This window comes from Daktulosphaira vitifoliae, unplaced genomic scaffold (assembly GCF_025091365.1).
Source record: "Daktulosphaira vitifoliae isolate Bord-2020 unplaced genomic scaffold, ASM2509136v1 Scaffold_2, whole genome shotgun sequence".
Classification (NCBI taxonomy): domain Eukaryota; kingdom Metazoa; phylum Arthropoda; class Insecta; order Hemiptera; family Phylloxeridae; genus Daktulosphaira; species Daktulosphaira vitifoliae.
Window position 1 is genome coordinate 8,967,660 of NW_026099573.1, and position 16,279 is coordinate 8,983,938.

The following is a 16,279-nucleotide window of genomic DNA, read 5'->3' on the forward strand; positions in this document are numbered from 1 at the left end:
TTTTTTTTTTGATAGAGATTTTAATCACTGTCAGATATCATAATACTTGATCCAACTATGCCACGTCACCACTGTGCCGCGACCCCACTATGCTGGGTTTTTTTAATTATAATTGTTTTTAATAAACAACCATTCACTATCATTACTATAAGATGAATATTCTTAATAGTCTTATGTATATAGAACAATTTATTAACTATAAAGTATTTTTCATGTTAATGCCTTATATCTTATAATAATATTAACTTACATTTTTGAAATGATAACATACAAATTTAACTAAATTATTAATGATATAATTAAAATAATAACTGGTTAATGATAAATTTTTGGACCAGTATTTTGGAACTTAATGTTATGATAAGAGGTGAGGAGTAGGTGTCAATATTTTTATCACTAGATATTTTTCGAATTCACTACTCCTACCATATAGTTTTAAAAATGTTAATAACTTCTGAAATTTTTTTTTTAACTTTTTTATTTCTAGCTTCGATGCGAAGCTGAGAAAATATTAATTTTACTATGAAGCGTTTTGATTTTGATGAACAATACGTCATAAGAATACAAATCTTATCTAGTCAAAGATTATACCCTCTAAAATTGAATAAATGTCAATCGTTCCCTGTAAATGGGTGAAATCAACCAAAAAATTATAATTTTAAAAATCTGGTAATTTTCGGCATTTTTAAATCTTTTTTCTTAAAAAAACAATAATTTTTGAAAATGGATAAATAAAAACAAATTTTTAAATTAAAATTTCGATTTTATATTTTTAACTTTACTTTGCTATAACTCTTAATTTCTTTGTGAAACATATGGATCAATATAATTCTTTGTATTAATCCATATATTCATAAATTTTAAATAGGGCCCGGCGCCACTGAAATGATAAGTCATTTACATAACGTAAATACTATAAAAAACTCATGATTCTGATAGCGCTATAATTTTGATATTTAAAAGAAAATTTCAAATTTTTTTTTTTTCAATTTTTGAATATTTTAAAAAAATCCTCACTTTTTTGGGTCTACATTAAATTAAAACTAATTAAGTGTACTACTTTAAGATAAAAAATAAAAACTCTTCGAAATCTTTAAATACAACATTGATTGAGCATTTAATCTAAAATCATAACGTTTTCGGCAAAAATGGCGAATTTTTTAATTTGTTTTAAACATGCGTCGAAGAGTTTTACGACAATGATTTTAATTACTATCAGACATCAAACAATACTAAGCTATTGTAATAGAAATATTGCCTATTTTTATTACAATAATCTTAAGAATAATGTGATATAGTTTTAAGTTTCAACAAACTATATTAGAAATACTTTTAGTATGTTAAGATTTAAATTTATCGTTTTCCAATTTATAGGTGTAATTTGGCATAGGGCATAACCCCTCCAAAAATGTTTAGTATACTTTTAAATTTATAATCACTTTTTAAAATTATTGTTGCATTTATAGTTGCAAATTATTACAAGTAATGAAAAATAAACATATTTTACAATAATATTTAGTGTTTTATTATTGTTCACCATACTAAACAAAACAGTTAGTTTTATAAAATTATATTAAAAAACAGTTAATTCAACATAAGCATTTTCCTATTAAAACGATTCGTTTCTAGCCTAATACATGCATTAAACATACATACTATATTGAAATATTCTGTTAACAGATTTTTATGTCAAACACTCAATGACAAAGTAAATTGTTATACTTTGTTCGTATCTCATTATGGATATAGAATATCGCCCAAGACTATAATACCATTCAATGAAGAAATGTGTATCCTTTTTTTTTGATTTGCACTCATTTGGGGAGTCAACCATTATGACTTCTAGATCCGCTTTTGATTGAGCACAACTTAATAAAGAAAAAAATCTTGTGATGTACTTCCTTTGAAATGACTCGTAAAAAAATAAAATGTCATTTTCTATTCATTTACGTTAATTTGAACGTTAACTGGCGTGATTATCAGCTATCCACTCATCAGTGTTGACGATAACACTATGTCAGTCATTCGGTAGATAAGATGGATCAAGGGGCTTAACACAGCGACAATAAAAACCAATTCACCTGTGACGTATGTACGACACGTGCAGCTGATTGGTTTAACAAATTTATTTTATTTTTCGTTAACTACATTATTTTATTATTTTAATATAAACGTATTGTTGTTTGTTTAACTATATTATCAAACAACCCTCATACCGTGTCATCCTGTTACACTAAAGAGTGATTTATCTATCTACTTAATTATTCGAAAAATAAAAATATTATTATTATTTTTTACTGATTTCTTCTAGTTCAATGTTTCATTCGATTTTCTAATCATAAAGATATATATATTTATAGATATATGTTCATCCCTTATACCTTAACCTTATGAGAGTGTCACTTTAATTTTTCAAATAGCATCACGCATAATTAACTAAATTATTTATTAAATAATGATCTAATTAAGAAAATTACTGTTCGATAAAAACTTTTGAATCAGTATTGTGGAAGTTATTAATAATTTAAAGTAATGGCTGGAGGTGAAGAGTGGGTGCTGCTATTTTTAAAACTAGACATTTCTTGACATTACACTTCCTCTCGCCAAGATATAAATATGTAAATAATTTCCGAAATACTGGACAAATAGTTGTTATCGACCAATAATTTTTCTTAAGTAGATCATGATTTAATAAATAAAATAATGAACTCACTGCAATAGAACTTACCTTTAAATCTTATTGGAATACTCTTATCGCACAATACACCAAATGCTTCTCTCCACTTCACCCACACACACTTAATCCGGTTTCTTACATTCTTGTAAATACCACCGTTCTTTTGCGCAACTGATTCTAACTAAATACTTAAAACTTTCCACTTCTCTTATCACAACCTCACTTATTTTCTCTCCTTATCATTCCTTTATCAAACTCGTACTCTATATGCTCTGTCTTACACCTAATTATTCTTGAGCAACATGAACCACGGCACCTCTCCTTGTATTTCTCTAGTTCCATCACAACAGAGAATAAGTAAGAGCTTAAAGCAAAACCTTAGTGTACTTCTACTCATACCCTAAAACCTTCTGTTACTCCAAATATTAATTATTAAAATAGATTTAATATTCGTTAAGAACAACTTAGTTTTTCTTAGCGCATTGTTACATATCAATCATGTGTTCTGGCTTTTTTAAAATCAATTTTCTGAACGAAATATTAAAATCGAAATCTAATGTCTTCCAAAAAACTAATTGATAATAGGAAAAATTATTTTTATACATTAATTACATAAATAATTGTTCTCCTTCTTAATTATACTTAATTTATAGTTTAAATACAATTATTTTAGGATTCTGTCACTGTATGAATTAGCTAATCAGAAAATGGTCAAAATAAATATTTCTTTAACTTTTTCTCAGTCTATACAATTGGAACATGTGTAGTCCAAACATTTTCTGATTATTTTAAGTTTACCGGCATATTATTGCAACAGTCCAAAGTGCAGAAAGGGTTGTCAAAAAAGGAAAGATTTCGTAAACGTGCCTATCGCCGCCACTATAATCAAATCAAAAAAAAGCATACACGCATATGTAATATAGCGAATAAAAATACTTTAACACTAAACAAAGTTGATATTAAAGATTCTTTCCGTGATATTTTTTCTGATATGAATTTGGAACACAATCATAATCTTTGTTATAAACTCAAGTCTCAACCTTATATTCCCTTCAAATCTACATTTAACAGCAAGAAAATTACATCAATTACACAATATGCTACACCAAGAAAAGATAATAAAAATACAAACTCTAATTTGTTTTCTATAATTAATATACATGATATAATACGTGAAACAAATATTTTACCCAATCAATAAAACTTTTATGGCCAAGTTTATCAACAAAAATAACATATATTTTATAATTTAAAATTACCTTATAAGAAAAGTAAATTACTTATGATATCAATGTATTAGTTTATAAAAAAAAAAATGTAAAAAATTAATAAATAGAAATTATAATACAAAATTTTATAGAGATAGTAAATTATTATTTGTTTGAACCTTTTTTTACATTACAATGAATTTAATGTACAAGATAAAATTACAAACAGATACAAAAATAAGTTTTTTTTGGTTGTTCATTCAATTTATTGAGCAAAGATAGTTTGATTGAACTCAATTTTCTAATAAAATATTTTGAATTTATACTGATATCAAAGCTCGAATCATTCTAAAAAAAAATTATAAATTTAAATAAATTACTTAATGAATAAAACATAATTACATAAGAATAGAGTAAACTAGGGTATAGTAAACTAAGTCAATGCGAGAAATAGTCAAATATTAAAATAAATTATGTTATAGTTATAATTAATATAATGATTGATAAATAACAAATATTAGACCATTTTTCATGTTTTTTAGTTGCTACAAAATCATAGAGAAATATTGTATAAATTATTCAGATTTAAAAATTTGTTACTTTTATGTTATAATTCACTTTTTAAGAATACTTTAAGTTTATAAAATAATTGGATAAGACATGATTTTTTTTATTAATCATCATTGAATTATTAATCAATATTGGCATAATTTAATTTTTGCTCACAATTTTTGTTAATGCAATTGAATGAAAAAATTTTAAGTTGGGGTAAAACGTAGCTCTATAAGAATATATTTTATACTTATTTTGAAATAAATGAGGTTTATGCATTAAGTATTAAATTTGAATAATTAATCCAATAATTTTTACTCCAATTTTTTTTGTAAATGTCTTTAATTCATTGCAAAATATTATTTTTGAGAAAAAAATTTTTTCACTAATTACATAAAATATTATATTTTTGAATTGCAAAAATTCAATAAACTTTGTGATTATTTTGTTATTTTGAGTAATAAATACATAGTTAAACGTTATTTATTTGCTTGTTAAAACTAACTTAATATTAACTAAACTCTTACGCCATTAATTGGTTAAGAGAACACTTTTATTTTTATTTTTATTTCAGTTCATTACTCATTTAATAGAGTTCTAATCTTATTATTAATACTTAATTTATCTTTTATCTTGTAATCACAGTTAGTTAAAATTAATTTGAATTAATTAATTAAAAAAAAAAAATTTTGGCTTATGGTTTTTTTCATCTGAGTTTCCACCAAATCTCAACATTAAAATATTATTAACACAATACAATGTATACCATATTCCAGACTACCCTAGTGTACTCAAGTTTTTTTCATATATAAAATTATACAGAGTTTTGAAATTAGAAATATAACTTACCCATATAAATAGAAAAAGAAAGAAAATAAATAAAATGCCAATTTTATCCATCCTTCACGTTGATATGTATTCAATTTGTCTGCATTCATTATACTGGTTGGGTCATATAGGCCAAAACCAGACATGCCAATAGGTCTGTTTCTGTATCTATAAAAATTTGTAATACTTAAATTAATAAAAAGAAATTTAAACAGTAATTATAAATTATTATAGTATTATTTTACTTGTTGAAATGATAAACCATCAAAGGAATATTAATAATAATTGAAAACCATTGTCCAGCAAATAAGAATAAAAAGTTAAAAATAAAATGAAGCAAGTATTCTGGAATCACCAACTGAAAATTGTCACAATAAAATATTTAAAAAAAAAAAGTAAAAATTTATTTCAAAAATAATATAGTATGCATATTTTAATGTACATGAATATTAATGCATGACTTTTAATAGTAATCTATTTACCATAATCCACTCAATTACTTCAAAATATAGTAATTTCAGAAATATATTTTTGACATTTTTTAGTACATATATATCTGGATTTATCAGTTAAGTATTTTAACTTCCAAAGTACTAGTTCAAAAGTCGTTATTAACCAGCCATATTCTTAGCTATAATTTGCTTGAATATGTATACTGCCATTTAAAAAGATCATATTGACACTGTTATGACAGTATGAACATAAAAAGTACTTAATAATTGATAAACCAAAACACAAATATAACTTATAAAGCCAAAAAACATATTTCATAAAGTATTTTTTATATTAGAAGTAATTGAGTCAGTTATGATAAAGGGATCACTCTGTATTATATAGATAAATGAAACATAACTATAATTTTATAGAATTTCTAAAAAGAATTATTAAACATATTTACATATAAAACATATTAACTTAACTAAATACAATAAATTTTAGAAATTCATTTATTTACCGGATTTAAGCTGTTACATTGATCAATAGGATTTTTGTTATCAGATTTAAGTTCGTCAAATGCTATAACCTGAAAAAATTTAATACAATGAGAAAAATGCTTTAATTCAAAAATGAAGGATAAGTTATTATAAACTCCATATATTTGGATTATATATAATCAGATATTTATACTTTTGTATATAACTACTTTTTTAATATTCATATTTTTTTAAATTATATAGTTAAGAAAAACAAATTGTTATAGCTCCGGACATCTATATTTTTACCAAATGGATCATATAAATTAAATAAATACTTACATGAAATATTGAGAAAAATATCAGAAAAGCATCAGATATCATAGCAACTATGTAAGTAAAAGCTGGGAAATTAAAAGACATGATTATTTTAATTTTAAGAAAATTACTTATACTATTTAAAATAATTAGTAGTTTTTAACAAAAAAATGTTAAATTAAAATACAATGATATTAACTCTTTCGGTGAAATCAAATTAACCATAAATATCTTATATATGTATAGCAAATATATTTTAAGTAACAATAACAAAATACTGAAATTTCTATGCACAATTTTGTTCAAAAACTGAGTCATGATACAGTCTAGATAAGGCGTTGCCATCTAATTCTTATCAGTTAAAAATAACGTCTAACGTTCCGGCTTACAATTTTTCTACTATCATGTATTCACTATAAGAATAATAGATAATAGATCTAGCAAAGGATAGTGGGGACGGAAGCAAATGATAACGGAAAAAAGTGCAACCCCATCGTACACAGTAAACCCAACAAATTCNAATAGTAAATCTATAAATAATATATATACAGTTATAGAGTGATTCATTAAGTCATTCAATTTTTCGAAAACTATTGAAAGTTTTAAATTTTTGTAAAAGAAAATATTTTTTAATTAAAAAAACTCTACAATAACATGTAATTCGATAATTTTGTTATCCAATCGTCTGTTTTAACGCTTTAAAGTTAAGTGTTTTTAAACCAAATTATTATTGTTATTCTACTATTTTGTATACAGTAGTCATCAATAGACGCATACAATTATATTCCATACAATTTTATTATCATACATTGTTGAACGACCAAAGTGGAAAAATTTTCTTGTTAACTACCACAAAAATAATGTATGGCCCATTGTAACAGATTATTGTTGCCTCCAATATTACGAAATAACTGATGGATTTATATTTTGAATTCAAATCTATAAACAACTTTAATAATCAAACAGTTGATCGGTTAAAAAAAATTGTTTTGTAAATTTTTTTTATCAAGGTAAAAAATAGGGATTCTCATATAAAAGAATTATGTTAAGATTTTTTATATCTTAAAGGATGAAAAAAAAATTATTTAAATTCATATTTTTCTAGAGATATTTAAATCAAACATTATTTTTCTTTGAAAAAAATTAAAATTTTTTAATAGTTTCCGAGAAACTGAGTCTTATTCTTAGTGAATCACTCTGTAAATCTTCTATCATGCTAGTAATAATACAAAGTACACTAGGATTTGCTTATTTGTATTATTTTAGACTATTTTTTTTTTATTTTTTAAAAATAAAAATAAAATAATTACTTTAAAAATTTGATATTTCTCATAAGGCTGTTCTGAAAAGATAATTCTGCGAAAAATTTTTTTTTCATTCAATATGTCTATATTATAAAAACTTTTAACTAAGTCAAAAATTTTATTTATTTTTAATGTTCAAAATTCTATAAAAAGAAAATATCATTATGTTGAATTAATTTCTCTAATTATAAATACTGAAATTAAATGAAAATATAAAAATTATGGTAATTTATTATATTTTATTACTATATAATATTAGAATTAATAAAAGCCATTATATGTATCTATTATTGTTATTATGATAAAGATGTCTGTCCACATTCTTTATTTGTCAAAAGATCCCTTTCCACCACTTTGATAGAAATTTAGGTATTTTTCGGGTACTTGTTACCTGCTAACTATATTACAGGTAATCCTGACTACAGGCTCTGTTAATACACTAAACTGAACGAAAACTGATACTTCATTTTACTAAGGTTATCGATCTTGTACAGTCTATATGAATAACATTTTATGCTAGTTTAATAACATGAAGATACTAATTAAAATGTTCATTGTGTTTAATATTTTGAATGGTAAGTTCTTTAATAAACTTATTAATTGAATATTAATATTTCTAACCATAACTTTTTTCTCGGTGTAAAACAACTACTAGATGTATTTTACGACATTAGAACATCTGTATATACTTAATTTGTTTGCATTTAATTTACTTAATTTTATTTTGTAATATATAAACACATCACAAAAATATTTACTGAATAGCTACAATAAAGTTATACATTTAATCAATCGAGACTTTTATTTTAGTCTTTATGTTTTCCAGAGATATTTTTCACCCCCTTGAAATGAACCTAAAGTTGCTTCCAAGGGCACAAAGTAACACCCATGGCCCCTTATAGTAGCCCTGATTATACATATAGTGCAGAAACTTTTTAAGTATTAGCAATATTTAAAAAAAATGAAGAAATAATATGAATATTTTTAAGAATGCTAAATATCTAAATTGAAGAGTGTATAATGTTTCATAGTATTTTAATTATTATTACAGTTTGGGGTCAGAGAACGCCAACCATTACTCATATAACACAGAAACCTATCAAAGACATCGGAGGAACTGTAGAATTAACATGTTCAGTATTATACTCGCAAGACTTTCCTGTAATGTGGGCAAAAGTAAACAAAGATAAAAACTCGGAGCCATTTGTCATATCTATGGGAGGTTCTTTAGTCCTAAAAGATACCAGGTTTGAATTGATACAAAGAGACGACAGTTTTACCCTTCAGGTACAAGCACAATTTATTAAATATTTTTGGCTTGCCTCAAGAAGTTGTATAAATTATTTTTACAATACTTAATATTATTTTACTCAATAGATCAGAGATATACAAGAAACTGATGCTGGCGTGTATCAATGCCAAATATCAATGGGATTAAAAAGTAGAATATCGGCCGAAGTTGAATTGGAAATCAGACGACCTCCGATAATCTCTGATAACTCTACCAGATCTTTACTCGTTAATGAAGGACAACCAGTTAAGCTGGAATGTTATGCCGGTGGGTTCCCTGTACCCAGAATTTCTTGGAGAAGAGTTAATAACGGAATTTTACCGGCTGGACGTTCGATTTACAGGTAACCTAAAAGCAAAATATGAGATAATCGTATTATATATTTACTAAAGAAAACTGTATATAAATATAAACTCATGCACATTTTTTGAGGAGGGACATTAATAAAATAAAGTTTATTTTATCTTACAATATTAATGCTTATTCAATAAACATTCATATTGCTGTAATTGCATGTTTTTGGATTGTCTATTCATAGAGGAAACATTTTGTATATTCCTGCCATAACCAAAGAAGACCGCGGCACTTACTATTGTATCGCTGAAAACGGTGTTGGTCGTGGTGCTCGTCGTAATATAGCGGTAGAAGTTCAATTTGCACCTGTTATTACTGTTCCCAGACCACGTCTTGGTCAAGCTCTCCAAAATGATATGGACTTAGAGTGCCATGTGGAAGCATATCCACCGCCTGCTATTACCTGGTTGAATAACGGTGTTCAGTTATTAAACAATCAACATCATCGGTAAGAAAAACCAAAATAACTTTTAATGAAATTATTTTATTTATGCTCGGTGGTCCAAAATGTTGATTGCTGCGCTGGTCTAATAATACAACAATGCTCCTCGAATCGCCAAATAATCGTTTTTACACTTATTACATTTTTTAGGATAACGCACTTTGCTTCAGCTGATGATTTCACAGACACAACACTTCGTATTATAACTGTAGAAAAAAGACAATATGGTGATTATATGTGCAGAGCATCTAACGTTTTGGGCACGACAGAAGCAGTTGTTCACCTTTATGGTAAGTTGGTTTCGCTGGCCTAACTAGAACTTAGTTCTGGTGAAAGTATTTTAGAAAATTTTCCAAACAAAAAATATTTACAATTTTACTATATAGTGTTCAATAAGTGAGCGGGTTTCTATTGTTCTGATTTTTTGTAACAATTGACCTATTTCCTTACTTTTTCAACACCCTTAAAATTAATTTAGTCCTAGGAGTATCAATGATTATATTTGAGTATCTATAAGTACTATAAAATAATTGTAATTTAGTTAATTAAAAGGTAATTATTTTAAAATTAAATTAGGAAATAATTTAATAATAACAAAAATAATCAAATATTGACTTAATTAATATTATAATTATATTCAATTATAACATTTTGTATTCTAAAATATAATTATTTTTTTTCGCAGAAACAATTATTCCAGTTTGCCCACCAGCATGCGGTTGAAATATATAGTTGCAAAAGATATCATTTTGACACTTTACACAGAGACATTGTTAATTGTTAAATGTTGAATTTTTTTTTAAGCTAATTTTTTAATTGTCTAGTTTGTAAAACATTTTATTTTTGTGAATATATAAATGTATAAATAATAAGTGTACATTTTAGAACTCTAGTTTTCTATAAAAAATTGAAAATAGTTTCAATAGTTTTTTAGAGTGTATATAGAGACATACGGCACATATTATGCACTGTATATAAATTAACTTAAAGTTTGATGAATTAGGATATATCTTGTTATACTCCAGACGCGGATCCAATATAAGGGAAGACTGGCGGGTATTCGACCCATGTTTCTATGTTTACCCACCCAGGAAACTACTTCTACTTATGACACATAAATTTATTTTTTTTTTCTCAATATAATAACCTATAATTTTTTAGTTTCACATATATGCCCCACGGTCAATTACTTTAAATTATTTTAATCTCCGAAACATTTTACCACATATCCATTTATGAATTCATTATAAATATATTTGAATGACTTTTAACTGTACAATATAACAATTTTTTTACTGCAAACAATTAAAATTGTTAAATAGCAACTGAAACACCATCTTAGTATTCTGCCTGACTGTATTTCGGTCGTCGGTACAATGATCACTTGCCCTGGATCCAGGGAAGGTGCAGGAAGTGCGCTTTTCCTTGAACTGTTATTACCTACTAAAAAAAGTCATTTATGTAATAAAATTAACAAAAAAATTATTTTGTCGTCTAAAAACTTTTTGCATTTCTTAAAAAAAAATTTGGATCCACACCTGCAATACTCAAACACATATATTGCATAATTTCACTAGTATACAGAGTATTTTTTGATTATCATTACCCACTCAATAATTTACAGAACAAAAATAATTAAATTTTTTTTTTCTGATTACCTTTAGTGTTACATTTTATTCTTGAGTTAATAGCCATTAAGTAAAGATATAGTAACTTTGTTTTTTTCAAATGGGAACATATATTTTGAATTTAATAAAATGTTTGAGTTTTTATTTTAATAGTAAATAGCATTTGAGTTTTTATTCATTTATTAGATATAAAACTTTTAAGTTTCTAATTTTTGAGTTAATATACACGTAATACAAAAGTGTATACAAATACCGGTAACTAATTGGTTTTTTATGACGTTGATATTCGTAGATACACAGCATTTATTATTAATGATAGTAAGGCACATTGTTGTGAGTTTTTATAAATACACCAACTGACAATATAGAAAGTGTAACTATTGATAAAGTCATAATTGACAATAAACACTCCGTGTCTGTGATAGCCACGTCTTAAAAACCAATTAGTTACCTGTATTTGTAATCCCTTGCGTATTATACTTTTATATTAACTCAACAATTTAAAATTTTATTTCTAATATTTTTTAAATTGTTATACGTTCAACATTTTGTGGAGTTCGATTTTCATTGATGTAACAACTATTCGAACATACAAGTAGAGGTCCATTTGAAATAAATCATTGTTATCTCGGAGGATTTAACTTTGAGACAATATCATAATGAACATTTGTAATAACAAGTGTATAAAACCCCATGTCAATAATATCATATATAAATAAATAATGCTCTGAAAAGTTCCTTGTTAAAATCAACAAAATGTTTATACATATACGTCAAATAATATTTTTGTTAAATAGTTTTTCTTTTATTATCTGAACCACTTTTTTTTTTTTTTGATTTAACAATATATTTTTTAATTTGTTCAATTCTTCTTATAAAAATAATGATTAAATTAACAAAAAAATACGATTCATTAAACAAAAAATTTACTTGACTAATATCGATGACACATTTGTTAATTTTTTTCAGTATAGTAATTTATATATCTATAATCTAGAATTGTGAGCATTTGATTTGAGCCACTTTAAAAAGTTCAAAGTTTATGTAACTTTATCTTAAGATTATAACGCAGACATATTTATTCAAATTATTTCAAGTAATGAATAAATAAATATATTTTGTAATATTATCTAGTGTTTTATTATAATTTATCATACTAATAAAAAAAAGTTAACTCAACATAAACATTTTCCTATTAGGACGATTTGTTTCTAGCTTTAATGGATACATTCGACATACATACTATATTGAAATATTCTACTGACAGATTTTTATTTTCCTTGTTTCTAGTAAATTTTCAGGTTCCCTTAAAAAATGACGACTTTTTATATCAGTGAATTTCGATGTTTTTTTTTTTAACTTAAACATTTATTTTTTAATTTTCAATGTAAAAATATGAAATTAAAAATAGTATGACATTATTAATTAATATCTACACAATTTTATATTAATATAAAGTTATATAATTATGTAAAAAAATAGAAGACTGGCAACACTGATGTAAGCAATGGCTTGGTTTTGATAATAATTCACATTCCTCAGGTGGGTGCGCTTTGTTTATTAAAATTTCTTTATATTGTGTGATAATCGAGTATTCTAATGATTTAATGTTTGTAACGATAATTACTAAGTACTTAAAATGATTTAAATTTTACTCCCTCTTTTAGTGAATGTGTAATATATGAAAACACAAGTATTTTTATCATTTATAAGATTTTTTACTTATTTTGATTTAATAAAGTATGAATTCAAAAATGATGAAATCTACTATATTTTTTATAGTATTTGATATATTTTTAGGTAAGTTTTTAAACAAAGTATTAGACAGTTCTATATGTTATGAAAAACGTGACGAATAACAGTTAGATTTATAACACTTATTCCATTGATATTTAAGAAATTGGGTGTTGACTAGATCTAGAAAGTTACTAAAGTAAAATAAATAATAATTAAATAGAAGTTTTTATTAAAGGAATTATTTTAACTTATAAATTTTAGGTTTAGTTTTGAATATTTAAATCTTCTTAAAATTTTTTATTGTTTAAAGTTCATAGCTATATTAAAGTCTCTACATATAATTTAAATATTTTTTTTCTTCATTATTGCTTGTTTAATGCAAATTATGTAAAAAATACTTTTATAATTGTAAGACTGAATATTCTGATTATAATTCAACATTTTTTTTCTTAATGTATACAATTTTTAATATACTTTTGTTTTTTTTATAACATTTTAGTTTTGAGTCAAAGGACTCCTACTATATCACATATTACACAAAAACCTATTAAAGATATTGGAGGAACTGTAGAATTGACATGTTCAGTTTTATATTCTCAAGAATTCCCTGTTTTGTGGGTAAAAGTTGATAGAGGAAAAGTTACTGAACCTGTTGTACTTTCGACTGGTAGTACACTCATTATTAAGGATTCTAGATTTGCATTACGTCAAGATATTGACAGCACAAGTTATACCTTACAGGTATCTAAAACTACTCAATTTAAATGTATATATAGAATGTGCCAACAGATGTACTGACTTCAATAACTTCTAATCCAGCAAGTATTTTCTGTTACTTTTTTTTTTAATAATTTGTACTACTTTAAATAATACTTTTTATTATTTGCCTCTAATATGAATTAAAATATAAAATTAATTATAATTATTTTAAAATTAAAAACAGCTATTTTTAAAAGGGTATGTGCAACAACATACCTACTCTATGTATAAAAATTCTTGTAACTCTATAAATACTTATCCTAAAGTTATTATTGACCCAACAAGATTTTTTGTAAGAGAAGGCTATTTTAAAATTTCGAAAAAAAATTATAAAATAAAATAAATTTACTAAAATTTTTTCTTATTAGAGACAAATAATAAAACATGTGATTTTATAATAGTTCAAAGCTGTAAAAATTATTTTTTAAAAAAGTAACGCAAAATATTTGATAGATCATAAGATATTTAAGATGTTAACACCTGGTAGGACACTCCGTATATATATTTTTTATACAATAATTGTTTTAGATCAAAGATATTCAAGAAACAGATGCTGGATTTTATCAATGTCAAATTTTACTTGGTTTAAACAATAAAATATCAGCTGAAGTTGAATTAGAAGTTCGCCGCCCACCTATAATATCCGATAACTCAACTAGATCATTGGTTGTGAATGAAGGCCAACCTGTAAAACTTGAATGTTATGCTGGTGGATTTCCAATCCCTAGAGTTTCATGGCGACGAGTAAATAATGCCATATTACCCACTGGTGGTTCTATTTACAGGTATCTTACTTCTTTACTGTAGTAAAACTTTGATTACTAAGTTAAATAAATGTATATATTCATCAGTACAACTACATTTATTTTTCAGAGGAAATATTTTAAAAATCCCTGCTATAACCAAAGAAGATCGTGGAACATATTATTGTGTTGCTGAAAATGGTGTTGGACGTGGTGCACGACGTAATATTGCTGTAGAAGTAGAATTTGCACCCGTTATTACTGTTCCTAAACCACGTCTTGGGCAAGCACTTCAGTATGATATGGATTTGGAATGTCATGTTGAAGCTTATCCACCGCCAGCTATAGTTTGGTTGAACAATGGAATTCAGCTTTCTAACAATCAACATTATCGGTAATAATGAAATACCCAAAAAAATAACAGCAAACACTTATTGTAATTCATTAAATATATATATATATATATATATATCGCTCATTATTATTATGGAAGAATAATACATTTAATAAAGACAGTAGTTAAAGCTATATTTTTATTTATATAGATACTTTTAAATCGAGAACTTAAGCTAGGTTATATTGATTAAAATTAATGTTATTTTTTTGTTTATTGTATAAATCATTTTTTGGTAGCTACTATAATTATTATTTTACTTATTAGATATTAACTCGGTGTATGTAAATTATACCAATTTTATCTATGAAGGATTATATACTGATATAAATGGTTTAATATTATCATTGTGAATAAAAATAAATATTTCTTTTACATTGTAACTATTGATTCTTATTTTTCTAGAATATCACACTTTGCAACTGCTGATGAATTTACTGACACAACGATCCGTGTTATAACTATTGAAAAACGTCAATATGGAGAATATATTTGTAAAGCATCTAATGTTTTAGGTTCTGCTGAAGGAATTGTTAATCTTTACGGTACTTACCAATATAATAAAAATACATTTTTGCTGCTAGATTTTATATGATATTGATAATATTTTTGTTATTAATGTTTATGTTTATAGAAACAATTATTCCAGTATGTCCACCAGCGTGTGGCCAACAAGCTTCACACTTGAGAGGAGGAAGTGTAAAAGCATCCAGTATTAGCTTAACTTGCTTAGTCTTTGCATATCTTGTATATTTGTATATAAACTAATTTTTATTAAAACTTAAGCTATTTCTTTATTATTTATGTAACTTATAAAGTTTTTATAATATTTGATATGTCAATCTTATTTATAAATGTAAAATGTAGATGTTGGGTAAAAATTGTTTATTTTATATTGTTAAAATTTAAATTTTAAAATTATATAGTATAATTATGACTAAGATAATTTTACCACTTTAATTAGTGTAATTAATTAGTTTTAAGTTTAGTAGAATCTCAAATTGATCTTTATTTATTCCGTCCAATATTATTATTGATAATTTTTATACACTTTTATTTTTAGTAAATGCTTTTAAATAAAAATTATATTATTTTAAATATATTAGAGCATTTAATGTATTTTCTATATT

The 16,279-nt window shown here is 24.8% G+C and overlaps 4 protein-coding genes across 5 annotated transcripts in view; 3 read left to right on the forward strand and 1 right to left on the reverse strand.

The window, feature by feature from the left end:
- Positions 1-3,888, forward strand: part of LOC126899077 (cytosolic carboxypeptidase 6-like) — a 54,127-nt gene extending 50,239 nt beyond the window's left edge. For both annotated transcript variants that reach the window (XM_050673616.1, XM_050673615.1), the window contains exons 11-12: positions 1,681-1,790; positions 3,421-3,888. In XM_050673616.1, coding sequence (XP_050529573.1) covers positions 1,681-1,790; positions 3,421-3,878 — 568 coding nt within the window. In that variant the 3' untranslated portion in view covers positions 3,879-3,888. The remainder of the gene's footprint in view (positions 1-1,680; positions 1,791-3,420) is intronic.
- A 14-nt stretch (positions 3,889-3,902) lies between these two features.
- LOC126899086 (protein cornichon) lies at positions 3,903-6,815 on the reverse strand. Its single transcript, XM_050673630.1, has 5 exons — positions 6,522-6,815; positions 6,221-6,289; positions 5,511-5,623; positions 5,287-5,433; positions 3,903-4,233 (listed from the first exon to the last, which is right to left on the reverse strand). The coding sequence occupies exons 1-5, from the start codon at positions 6,600-6,602 to the stop codon at positions 4,206-4,208; spliced, it is 438 nt and encodes a 145-aa protein (XP_050529587.1). The 5' UTR covers positions 6,603-6,815; the 3' UTR covers positions 3,903-4,205.
- A 1,436-nt stretch (positions 6,816-8,251) lies between these two features.
- LOC126899080 (lachesin-like) lies at positions 8,252-10,765 on the forward strand. The gene is made up of 6 exons (XM_050673620.1): positions 8,252-8,376; positions 8,853-9,088; positions 9,179-9,435; positions 9,631-9,894; positions 10,039-10,178; positions 10,574-10,765. The coding sequence occupies exons 1-6, from the start codon at positions 8,331-8,333 to the stop codon at positions 10,609-10,611; spliced, it is 981 nt and encodes a 326-aa protein (XP_050529577.1). The 5' UTR covers positions 8,252-8,330; the 3' UTR covers positions 10,612-10,765.
- Positions 10,766-13,116: 2,351 nt separating this feature from the next.
- LOC126899079 (lachesin-like) lies at positions 13,117-16,180 on the forward strand. Its single transcript, XM_050673619.1, has 6 exons — positions 13,117-13,316; positions 13,753-13,994; positions 14,541-14,797; positions 14,886-15,149; positions 15,555-15,694; positions 15,784-16,180. The coding sequence occupies exons 1-6, from the start codon at positions 13,259-13,261 to the stop codon at positions 15,915-15,917; spliced, it is 1,095 nt and encodes a 364-aa protein (XP_050529576.1). The 5' UTR covers positions 13,117-13,258; the 3' UTR covers positions 15,918-16,180.
- Positions 16,181-16,279: the final 99 nt, after the last annotated feature.